This window comes from Cataglyphis hispanica, chromosome 8, assembly GCF_021464435.1.
Source record: "Cataglyphis hispanica isolate Lineage 1 chromosome 8, ULB_Chis1_1.0, whole genome shotgun sequence".
NCBI classification, from domain to species: Eukaryota; Metazoa; Arthropoda; class Insecta; order Hymenoptera; family Formicidae; genus Cataglyphis; species Cataglyphis hispanica.
In genome coordinates, this window is record NC_065961.1 from 3,852,501 (window position 1) to 3,865,000 (window position 12,500).

A 12,500-nucleotide genomic window follows, 5' to 3' on the forward strand; every position below is an offset into this window, starting at 1 on the left:
GCGGCCATGCACGAAAGTCATGATCACAATAGCAATTTGTCAGATCATCTTTTTTTCTTTTACACAGTTATAAAATACTTTCGAACCATTTTTTCACACACAGGCCAAAAAAGTCACTGTTAGCAAATATGCTCTCTTTGAGAAATTCATTTTTTTTTCTTTTGCATCCTTTCTCGGGTGTTTTGTCCCTTCTATCTTATAAATATTATACATGCTTATCATACATTATCATCATTTTCACAAGTGACACAATTGTAGCGCTTAAGGGATACGTGTAGAGCAATGATATGATTAGAAGCATGATATGAGTTATGCTTGTTTACCGCAGATCACAAACGGAATATAAGGTTCTTCTTGACCGTTTATGATGCACCGCGTTTCTGATGTGTACAATGATCCGTTGATTTACTAATTCTCAAATATTATACTACTAAGAGGTGTTACTCTTCCTTCATTAGCCACTACATTATTACTTTGTGAGTGATTTCGCTTGAAATAATAAATAAAAATCCAGTACGTAGATATAATAAAGTTTTAATTCCGTAAAAATTAATAATATGAATAACCGCTAGAATTTGATATCCACACACAATAGAAATTTATATTTATTCTTTCAACGAAAATCGCACACAAAGAAATATCACAATTATAGAATAATCCCACCTTACGATAACATAAATTGTTATATTCGAATCTTAAAATAGAAAATTTGACATACAAGATATTTATTCGTACTCTTATAAAAAAAATGATAAGAAAACATACTTATATGTTTATTAATTCACGATATAAAACGTTATAAAGAGCAATCACATACAGGCGACAATTACAATCTCCTTTCTCTTTTTAAAAGATTCTGCGATAAACAAGATGCGCGATCGATGAAAAACACTCATTAGTTCATGACAAACAACTCATCGATTCTATCTTTCGCAAGCATGTGAAGCATAGCTGAATCATGCAATTAGTATATATAACTATACAAACGTCGCGCCTCTCGTCAAGATCATAAAAAAATTTAAAGTTGTGAGATATATATATATATATATATATTTGCTCGCGAAAGAAAGAAAAAAGTTTGTGAGTCGCATTTCACGAGCTTTTCTTGTGTTTAATACTTAAATTCTCTACGTTCCAAGGACATGAATTATAATAGTTAATATATTATATCGTAATTTTTTTACGTAGCCTTTGTATATGAAACGTTCTCTTAGCATCTTACATATGTATTAATCGTTAGCAGTCATACCAGTATATAGGCGTGTCCGCAAATTCGTTGATCCATTTATCGTCCGTGTCGACAAACGGAGCTTCCAAATTCGAAACGGAACGCAATAAGAAATTCTTTTTCTTTTTTTTTTTTTCGTTTCTCGCATTTCCTTCCAAAAATATCAGGAAACTATCGAGGTATTGAAGAAACGGTTGCATACGTACCATATCCCGCACTCTTTCGTCGCACCAGACATACAAACGATGATACTGCGAGTGAGTTGTGTATATCTAGTCGCGCAGCAATTAAAAAATTACAAAAAACATTTAAAAAATGCGCCCTAAAGAGTGCGAGGTGCCACGCTCTCTTTTGTAGTTACAAATACATCCTTATTTTTACTCTCTTTTTAAATATTAATTATTTTTTGGCTTGGTAACTATGTAAAATCTAAATTAAATAGTCTCATTCTTATATACTTGCGCGTATATATCAGTATTTTCGTTCTGAGTTAATTCGATGCTAACTCATATATGTTTGTGAACAGGTCCGAAAAAAAATAATAAAAATATACATATTTATTACGGTTATTAAATCATAAAAGTTGTATAAAGCGAGACAAATTGTAAAACAAACAGAAATAAATCTTCCTCCCACAGCGAAAAGTAAATGCAAATAACTTGATTGGTCTGGCAGTATTTAAATTACGCTATTCAAATAACCGCAGACTCTCATGTCTCTATCGAACGGCACAAATATAGATATAATATGTATATATGTATACGTATTTATATATACCTATTTATATTTGTATATATTATTATAATCAGTTTTTTTTCTTACCTTAGATAAGTTATCTGCATGGCCTACTGTGCCCATGGAAGCATTTGCTGTCATTTTGCAATGGCATATTGCATGTATATCATAATCGTTTTTTTTTAAATTTTTTGTTAATTAAATTTATGTCTCAAAAACATTTCAATTCTCTCCAATATATTTTCTCCTTAAGTAAAAAGCGATCGCCAAGTGAGCCAATTTATCTATTCACGAAACTGATATCTAATTTCGTTTATTTTGTTACAAATTAATTTAAATGGAACGTTTAGAAATAAAAGAAAAATTGGAATAAAAAATAATATTATATAACATTATACTATATTATATAATATATTCTTATATGTATCGTGAAGAACTGGTTCGCTTGGCGATGTATCATTTGTCGTTCTGGCAGTGTTATACGTTGTAAGTGCGTAATACGATGTATTTCGTTAAATCCGTCCGTTTCTTGATACCTGGAGACTATGTAAACAGTAATTGCAATAAATCCGTAGAATCGTAGTACTTATACGTGCTGTTATTCACAGTCGGATACCCTTATTGCTTAATAAATGGCACTGATTATTGAAATATTTACGAGTATCGTTGCTGTCTCGAATGCTACAAAGTCGAATAAAGTATTCTACAGTTGTCTCAGTTCTACAACGATCTCTAAACTAAATTCACGTATCGAGTTCGGAGCAATGGATCTTTCCCTACGATTGAATTCTTTACGAAAGGCAACACGTGATTTGTATTCCCATACTTCCTAGAAAATCGTTTCTTTTTCTTTCGCGTGAAATCTAGACAATTGAGAGTGTCTGTGAGAGAGAGAGAGAGAGAGAGAGAAATCTTTTTTCGAACGTATTATCGATCGATGATGAAACGTGCCGTTGTATGTAGTAGTACATATACAAAATAAGTAAAATCGTATGTGAGTTCTTGGAGAAAATTCTCGCTGTATGATTCGTCTCTTCGTTCACATCTCGCTAAGCAATATATTGTCATACCTGAATGGTAAATGATGAATGGAAGGGTTTTTTTTCAAACGTCGCTATAAACATTCAATATTCCACGATCATCATTGTCATCGTCGCCAATTCGAGATTGCTTTTTATAATTGATTTGGTTTTGCTTGTGTATCGGTGAGTCTCCGAGCATTGCTAACATATATTTGCGCGTAGGCGAGTGTACCGTATTTTGTTAGGGAGGCACATAAGGGGGCGGTTTTCTGTACGTCGGAGTGGGCTTAGGACGATTTTGTCGATTGGTGTCGCGATTCGTAGCAAACGGCGGTGGCGGTTGATATGGTTCTTCGGAGTTCTCCTTCGATAGCATCGGTACGTCAGCCCCGTCCTCAGCTTTCTGATATTCCGGTGGTGGAAGAGGTGGTTTTTCTTCTTTCAGGATGACAGGCGATTTATTGCCTGAAATATACAAATAATGTTAGTATGAAAGATCAATAATACATTATCAATATAATTTTATTAATGGTACTAATAAATTATCGTTACCAGGATCTGGCTTTTCCTCCAATTCGTCCTGGAAAATCACAGGAATTCCCTTGCTGCGAAAACTCTGCCGCTCGTCATCTTGTTCGCTGACACTCATCTTCCCGCTGCGTCTTCGTCTGTGCAGAACACACGCAATGATTCCCGCTACGATGAGCATAGCGGCGACAATAATCGCTGGCAGAACAAAAGTGAGAAGGTAATCGTCGCGGAACGCGCCGACCGACGTGGAATCGTCCACCGGTGGTACATGGCTATCTGGCGAATGCACGCCCGTCAATTCACCGAGACAGATTCCCATCGGAATCACCGTAATCTGTTTTACAGGGAATTTCAAGCCCATCACTTCCAGCACCTCGTCCGTCACGGAACGTCGATCATTGTCACTTTTCACGAGTACAGATCGTAACCTGTTAACCTCCTCGTGAGCGCAATACGATGTAGGTAGAGTTCTGTTATGCCACGTGATTACGGTACTACCGTTCGAGATGCTGTGCAATGAGATAGCGCTCGTGTCCTTGTCCTCGTAGAGATCTCGCAGCTTCTCGATAAAGTTACGCTTCTGAAGCGCGGAATGCGCAAAGGAGTCGTAAGGAATATCCAGCGTCATCGAGAATTCCACCGTGTGCGCCATAGGCGGCGCCGGATGAACGACAACGACTAAACCATCTGTGCTGCTTGCACCTAAAATAACAATTTTTAATTCAGTATTATTCTATAGACGAATGTATTCTTTACCTTAGAAAATAAAACTATGATAAAACTTACCGTCTTTATCGGTGACAACCAGTTGATATTCTTTGCGGCCGATATCGGTGCGCATTGGAACGCCGTAAAATTCTTGATTTTTGCTATCAAACTGCAGCCACTCGTGAGATGGAATAGGTATTCGATCGATAGTCAAAAGTGACATCTTCATGTTTCGCGACGATCCATCCTCAGCATCAAAGAAAGTATCCTGCAAAAATATGTAACAAAATTGTTAAATATATTATTCATATAATTGATAAAAGCACAATAAGAGTTAATAAAATGCATACTTCCGGCACTTTAAATACAAGTAATTGTCCAACTGTCGCATTAACGTGATCGACTTGATTTCTCGGTACAGGCGGTAAATTAACTTTTGGCTCTTCGGTAGAGACTTTTGGTTCCTCGAGACGATTCATATCCTCGCATTGCCCTATGCCTTGAAACACGACACGTTTAACTGTAATTTCTGGAGCAAGTTCTCTTCTTAGAGAAGACGATGGATCTCCATTAATATCAACGAGCACCTGATAACACATACAACGTTTTCAAAATTTGTAAAAAAATTTGTTTAAAAATTTATAAAATTTTTTGCATAAAAAAAGAGATAGAGATAATACATTAAAATTACTTACACGCCATAATTTATTTATATGTTCTCTTGGACATTCGCTACTTCTTGGAATATTATCGTTAGTCCATGTAAAAATGACTTGTTCACGATCGGATGTATTGATTTCAATGGAACGAACTGTAATGTGCTGGATGTTGTCTTCGTAAAGTACAGCCAAGCTTTGAATTACCTATAATCGGACGAGAGCGAATAATCAATGAAAAAGAGAGAAAGAATAAAGAATACGTACTTTGTGTTCCCAGTTAACGTCTGTCGGGAATTCGCTTCGTTTATCGATCCTCAAGTAAATTGTGAATTCGTGATTGACGCTACGACTCAATTTGTGCTGCTGAACATGAATGTCGAGACTATCGGAGACATTGGCGCCTTCGCTGTCCGTGGCAACTAGGTCGTAATTCCAGGTAGATATATCTTTCTCGAGAGGCCTGTTTAAAAAAAGTTTGATAAAAAAATCTCTTTATTTTATTCGAGAATAAAAATCGATAGATAGTATAGTGCCAACGTACAGTCCATAAATTTCTTGCATATCAGAATTGAACTGAAGCCAGTGAGTTGTCTTGAGTGGCGCACCGTGCCAGTACAATTCCAATTTCAGATTTCTCGTATTACCATCTTCGAGATCGGTGAAGGTATTGGCCGGTATAACGTAATTCAATGGTTTGCCGGCAGTTACCGCTATCTTTTTTAATCTCTTGTCGCGTCTGGGCGGGAAGTTTACTTGGCCATATTCAATACTCTCCGTAATAACACGAGCTGTCGTAGTAGTAGTAGTAGTAGTGGTAGTAGTAGTAGTAGTAGGAGCAACGGTAGTGGTTGTAGTCGTAGTTGTGCTGGTACTAGACGGAGTCGTGCTCAACGTCGTTCGAAGATCCGATGTCGACGATATCGCATTAGTAGTCGAGGTTGTGGCATTTGTTACATTCACAGGCGCAGTAATGGTAGTGCTAACATTCGTTACGACTACAGTTGAAGGAGTGGTAATGTTAACATCCGTGATTACAATTGGTGTTGGTACGGTGGTCGATGATTCTCTTGTTGAGGTCATAATTTGTTCCGGCTAAGCAAGAACAGATCGTATATCAAAATGGAGAACGCTCGCTGCGATTCGGAAGAATGGAATAGTAGTTCTATGCTATAAAACTATAGAGAAATTTGCACGATAGAAGTTTAAACCGTTATTAAACGCATCATTAATAACGGACAAAGATAATTTATCTCGGCGAAGCGACAGTTTGACAAATCGGTACGATATGAGTATGAAGAAGTTGATGTGTGTATAGCGGAATGGAACTATAATACAAATGATAAAAGCGCTAAAGCACGTAAGCATTACCTCTTCCGTCGTAACGTTATTGATACTGGCGACGATCTCCGTCTCGACTTTATCGGGCACGCTAGTCTGGATGAACGTTGTGCTAAGAGACAGTAGAGTGGTGATAGGAAGAGGAGTTGTGGTGATGTCCGAAGGAATAGTCGGTAAAATGGTAACGGGTTCAACCACTTCCACATGTTTCGTTCTCTCTGTCGAGGATTCTTCGTTTGTGGTCTCCAATCTCGGAGATTCTATCGATGGATCTACAGCGGTGGAGATGCTAGCTGTTGTTGTTGTATCGGCTGATGTTGTAGTCGTTGTGATGCTACTAGCAGTAGTAGGTATAGTCGTTGGCGCGACTTGGGTGGTGGTTGTACTTGTCGTCGTAGTGGTGGAAGTAGTTGTTGATGGTGATGATGTAGTAAGTTCAGTGGTTGTTGTCTGCGAAATCGTTAGTAGATGCGATGTATGGCACGAAAAAACGAATGGTTAGTTAGACGAAGAAGATGTATGAGTATAAAACAAAGTATCAGGCTTCTGTTTACGAAGATTTTCGCGTCGCAATCTGTACAGCGCACTTTAGAACGTAATCTGCACGGACAAGTATACAAGTTTGCAAGAGACAAAAAATAGGCCAGCATTAAAATACCCAATAGCTATTCTAATCTTTTCAAGCGCAACGAGTCACCTGGAAGCGATATGGCATGGAAAAAAGGCGAACAGAAATTTTAATAAAAATCATAGAAAAATTAAATTATATTCCAAATATAATTATCGATGAAGAAGAAATCACGCAATCGTGTACAATTCCATGAAAACACTTACAGTAGGAGTGGTTGTTCTGTTTTCCAGCTCGATTTGCCTCATTCTTGGTATTATCTCTTCTTCGTCAACGTTTTCGCTCTGAAAAGAATAACATATGGACAAGGAATATTTTATTCATCCTGCAACTTCTCGCGATAATTATGTATCGCAATAATTTACCTTCCAATCGATCGTATCCTCGCCGTGGTGATGCCTGTGCGGATGCTCCGGAACATTCGGCATGTAAGTCGGTGGTACTCGTGAATCTTCGTTGTCATCCTCACCCTCTTCGCCGTCGTAATCTTCCTCATTGTCCTCATAATCATCGTAATTTTCATCGTAACCGTCCGCGTCACCGTAGTTGCCGGAACCGACTTCTCTCCTGTTTCTCAAAGAGAGGCTCGAATCTGTCCTTACACGCCACGATATCACAGGTAACTGTAGAACTTCTGCTAGAGTGCCGTCCTCCGCTTGTTCCCGCAGTTGTTTCAACAATTCCGCTTGATGCTTCCATAAGTGGCCGTCGCAACCGACCTACGTGCACAGATATATCCTATTGCTCGACAAACTTGATTCTCGCAAAGTTACTTTATCGGATATCAATGAGATACCGTAAAAACTAATAAGGATTCGTGAAATGTCACTGCACTTATATATCTGATATAAAAATGAGCAACCGTTAAACAAGGATCATTAAATATGTCGAATCTCACCTGCCATTGAATAGTAGTCAAATGATTCTTTCTAAATCTGGAAAGCCTAACGTTTCCAGGTCCGCTAAGAATAACGGAGGAGCCCAGTGCCTTCACGCCTTGAGAATGCATGGAAAATGCGCTCTGCGGAATATAAAAATAAGTAAATTGTACAACAGACTCATAATGCGAAAGAAGAAAGAAAGTCAAGACAACAAAGTGATAAAATAAATTTTATCATTTTTATTGCCGCATATACATATATAACAAAAATTAATTTAATATATTATTTAATATATTAAGATATTAACAAAAATATTATTTTATTTTAATTTTCGGAAATATATTATTAATGCACTATTATTTTTCTAAAAAATAAAATGCAAAAGCAATAATCACAATCTTCTCAAAGAGAACGATTAAATCAATACCGTGTGCATTCCCAGAAAACCCGCGAGATTTTCGATGGCGTTTGTCCTGATGGTAGGCGATAGCTTCTCTATGGCCGCATCCAGTAATATTGTGAGAACCGTTTGTTCCTCTCCGTCATCGCAATGCGTCTGCAATTAAAATCGTTCCTTTCATCAGTCGCTTTTGTTTGTTACGCTTACTAGCACGCAAAGTTTCAAAGAACGAGATCGCCGACCGAAATATATACGATCGTGATGTATGTAATTGTATGTCGTACGACATGCGTTACGCACGCGGTACTAATATCAATTGGTATCAATCAGTTAACGTCCGCGGGAATAATTCCTTTACATTTAAACGCAACGTGCGGACACGAGCCGTTTCGACAGATTTATATCGCGACAAAAAAGCTGTTCTAAATTCCGCAGTAAAAATTCATCAAACGCGGATTTTATCGCGCGAGATTAAATTATAGGCTAAAAAAACGCACAGCGCTTTCCATTTTCTTTTTTTTTTTCATACAGATTAAAAACAATTTTTTTTAATGTTATTTTGTTTCATCGATATTACACATGAACGAAATCAAAATATCACTTGTTGATAATTTAAACGTAATTCAAAATATTCATTAAAGTCGATTCTTCTCATATATATGTTTTCATCTTTAAGTGTATTATTCATTAGCGAAAATAGCAAGCATATAGCAGCGGAGACCTGTTGTTCGACTTGGATAAGAAACTTGAAACGATGCCAGCGAAACGTTTTCGCAGCTAACGATTCTCTCATCCCGCTCGCATTCTCGTTACCGAGTTAACGTTTTCACTCAAACCACTCACCCTGCCATCCTTATGCTTGAGCTCCTCCAGTTTCTCAGGTATAACCTGCACGATGAACTGATCCTTGGCGGTGTCACGATGCTTACCGAAAGCTGTGACGGTCAGGTGATAATTGCCCGTGTCTTCTTTCAACGGCACACCCAGGAGAGTGGACGCCGAGTCGTCCCAGTGCATCCATTCCGGAAAACGATCACGATTACTCGTCCCGTGAACCTGAAATGGTTTTAATATATGACATATTTTTTTTCTACTATTATTCTTCCGTGAAAGGACAATTATTTGGGTCATTGTATCATTGAATGCGAAAACATTTGAATCAGTTTTGCACGACGGAACGAGCGTTGCCCGAATGATTTCCAAGGACAAAGGGAAGACTAGGGCCATTCAACCTAAGAAGGATTTCCGGCCGCGAGGGGAGCAAATTGAATCGCAAATATGGATTTAATGGAAGACGCCGCATCTCGGCAGAACTTGGAGAGAGAAGAAAATGACAAATGTGTGCGAGGATAAGTAAATCAATAGCACTCAGCGGACATTTCGATCTACTTGATGGCATACTTGATGAAGTTCGATAAATATAAAAGAAGAGCCATCTAAATTTTATTCCCTATGCATCTTTTATTTCGCGTGGGTACAGGTACTTGAGAGTTTTTTTTTTTTCCCCTCATTCTTTATATGATAATAAAATCTTTCTACAAAATATAATGTAATCGTATATAATTTTATCATATAATTATTAATTGCATATACAATAATTCTATAAAATAATCTAAGTGAAACAGTGCATATATTTGTCAAAATTTTAAGAGTGATGCTTTTTTCATATTTTTAAATATATCTGCACATATTTAAAATTTTAATGCGGCAATTTTTTTTCGGGAAAATTTCTCCATATAATACGAGACCACTGGTCAAATAATTTTTCGATTACGTTTCACGAACGGAATAAATTGCTATCCACGTCACCGCCTTACCTCGTAAAAATCCACATTTCCCGAAAACGCCTGCCGTGGTATTTTCATCTTGAAAACATGGCCAACTGGGACGACGGAATCCGACACGCCCCATGCTCTTTCGACCCGAGAGGTATGTCTCCTGCCATCCCTGGACGACGATCCGTGCTCGTAACGATCAGATCGATCGCGAGGCGCATGATGATTTACCAGAACGGATCCGGTAGGCGAGTTGTCATTGTCCTCGCCGACATCGTCGAAGACCAGGTCGTCCTCCTGAGGCAAGCTGAGGCCAAACGCCAGAGGTAGCAGGAGCAGGATGCACGTAAGGATGTGCGGATGCTTCTTCATGTTTCCGGAAAATCGTTAGTTCCTTGTATCATACCATGCTGCTACACCTGCAACAGATTGTTCACATCCATTCATCGATCGCCGAGATGACTATCGAACGATATCATTGTCATAATAATTATCGCGCATGATTAAGATTGCAAAAATTAAGCTTTTGATCCTTTAAATGATCACGAAAGATCGAGTACAATCTTTATCAATTATTTATCTCAGAAAAATATTTGAGATAGAAAGGAATATTTTTTCATAAAAAAAAAAATTGTTTGGTACATACAATCTTTTGAAAAATACATATTAATCTTATACTTTTAATTATTTTAAATTCTTCAATATTGTAAAACGATTATATATACATGTGACACACACATGATACAACTAATGGATCGGCTCTCATAAAAAAAAAAAATATGATATATTCCTTGCCTAAAAAAAAAGCGGTGCCTAAACGATACATGAATTAAATACAGTGAAATGTGAAATAATCGAATGATGTATCGTATCGATCATAGAACCAGACAGCTGATAATTCGCAGGCCGATTACTCGCTATCCGTTCGACGATGCGTCTGTTTAGATTCAGTCCGAGAGGCTAATGGAACATTTTCGTAATCGGAGGAGCAGAGCGCACGCATCCAATGGTATCCAATGATAGCCAATAAACGCTTCCATTGTATTTTTATTTCCCTTTATTGCTCGTTTCGTAGAGCACCGTTTCATTAACTGGCGCGATCGGCCAAGGGAGTTGACAGTTTAAGCCGTCGAAATACCCAGTTTCATCGAAATTCTGCCGCGTTCTCTGTAATAGCTGTCGCGAAACGCTTTTTAGACACACCCGAATAATTCGCGGCCAAACTCCACGATTCTTTTCGATTGCGTCATCGAGTCGCGGAGCAAATTAATCGAGCGAATTAATCGAAACGAGGACACACTCGGGGAAAACTGCTCGTCTGGGTTTAATTGCGTAATATTTTATTCGCGGACTTTTAAATGTTCCGCTCGGCGAGAATTGGATCGTCGCGATAATGATAACGAAGGCTCACGCGCTTGAATCGCTTGATTCGACGCGAACGACGTCATCATCGAGGTCATAGAATAAATCCAATTACGTTGTATTTTTAAGTACTGTATTAGAATCTCGAGTGATTGAAATAAAAATTTCATCAAGATCGTATTTATTTATTACCTCCGAAGGATATATAAAGACGAACGGAGAGATTTCAAGGACCAAGAATGCGCGGTCGTGCTTGATTCTAACGCGGTCACGTTTCGTATGAGAGCTCGGGTCACGGATTAAATACGCTGATGAAAACGAGGACGATATGCTATAGATCCATCTCTGAGCGATGACTACGAAGACGGTCAACGGACCGCGAAGGCTATCCGGTGGGTGTAGACAATTGAGTTTATGCTCGCATTTACATGCGTCCACACGGAGCAAGATGTAGAAATGAGCTTATTATACTCTGTCATTTCTCTTTCTCCATCGCTCGCTATAAAACGATTCAATATCTATAAGCGAAAATGGCAGCCTACTTTAATAAACAAAGTTTTCAGTACAGGAAATAATAATATTTCATTTCGTAGTTGTCCATGGTAATTTTAAACAATTAATTCGTAATGAAAATCATAAAAAAATAATTCACTTAAACTAATTTAAAAAAAGTAACTCACTTAATTGTTTAAAAATCATTGATATTTCTCCATTCAAGAATCACTTCCAAGTGCTTTTATTTTCCTTTCCATTTGCAATCGTGCTATTTAAAAGTTACAATATATTTGCAATTGATAAAAAATACAACTTTTTCAATTTCAGAGACATCTCAATCTGTTTACATGTTTGTTCACACTACGTTTTTCATTTATAGTTGTTTATAGTAATTTTCCTTTCACTTGTAATTAAATTGTCGAAAGTATTATAGTATAAAATTAAAGTTATAATTAAAATTAAAGAATTCACAAAGAGTAACTTTGGCTCATTATCAAAACTTTAAAATAACTTTTAAATAGAACGACAAAAAAAATGATTACAAATGATTACAACAAATAATTCTTGAATTGAGATAAATATCAGCGATTTTGTTTTAAAATCGAATAAGAGTTATTTTTTCAAAATATACTTTTATGGCTTCGACTAGAAATTAAATTATTATTACTACAAACAAAATTATTTTCTACGTTAAGAATTTAATTGAATAAAAGTAGGGTGCGTCTAGTTTGCATATAT

General features: G+C 37.3%; 1 protein-coding gene across 3 annotated transcripts in view; it reads right to left on the bottom strand.

Annotated features, from left to right (window-relative positions):
- Nucleotides 1-12,500, bottom strand: part of LOC126851339 (dystroglycan 1) — a 60,144-nt gene that overhangs the window by 692 nt on the left and 46,952 nt on the right. For 2 of the 3 annotated variants that reach the window (XM_050595198.1, XM_050595199.1), the window contains exons 2-15: nucleotides 9,948-10,324; nucleotides 8,974-9,186; nucleotides 8,158-8,286; nucleotides 7,748-7,870; nucleotides 7,215-7,568; nucleotides 7,056-7,133; nucleotides 6,252-6,671; nucleotides 5,425-5,975; nucleotides 5,148-5,343; nucleotides 4,920-5,087; nucleotides 4,575-4,811; nucleotides 4,303-4,492; nucleotides 3,538-4,218; nucleotides 1-3,450 (exon numbers count right to left, since the gene is read on the bottom strand). The exon at nucleotides 1-3,450 is cut by the window's left edge and continues 692 nt beyond it. In XM_050595198.1, the coding sequence (XP_050451155.1) occupies nucleotides 3,227-3,450; nucleotides 3,538-4,218; nucleotides 4,303-4,492; nucleotides 4,575-4,811; nucleotides 4,920-5,087; nucleotides 5,148-5,343; nucleotides 5,425-5,975; nucleotides 6,252-6,671; nucleotides 7,056-7,133; nucleotides 7,215-7,568; nucleotides 7,748-7,870; nucleotides 8,158-8,286; nucleotides 8,974-9,186; nucleotides 9,948-10,277 (3,894 nt within the window). In that variant the 5' untranslated portion in view covers nucleotides 10,278-10,324 and the 3' untranslated portion in view covers nucleotides 1-3,226. The remainder of the gene's footprint in view (nucleotides 3,451-3,537; nucleotides 4,219-4,302; nucleotides 4,493-4,574; nucleotides 4,812-4,919; nucleotides 5,088-5,147; nucleotides 5,344-5,424; nucleotides 5,976-6,251; nucleotides 6,672-7,055; nucleotides 7,134-7,214; nucleotides 7,569-7,747; nucleotides 7,871-8,157; nucleotides 8,287-8,973; nucleotides 9,187-9,947; nucleotides 10,325-12,500) is intronic. The other variant, XM_050595200.1, reaches the window with a different exon arrangement.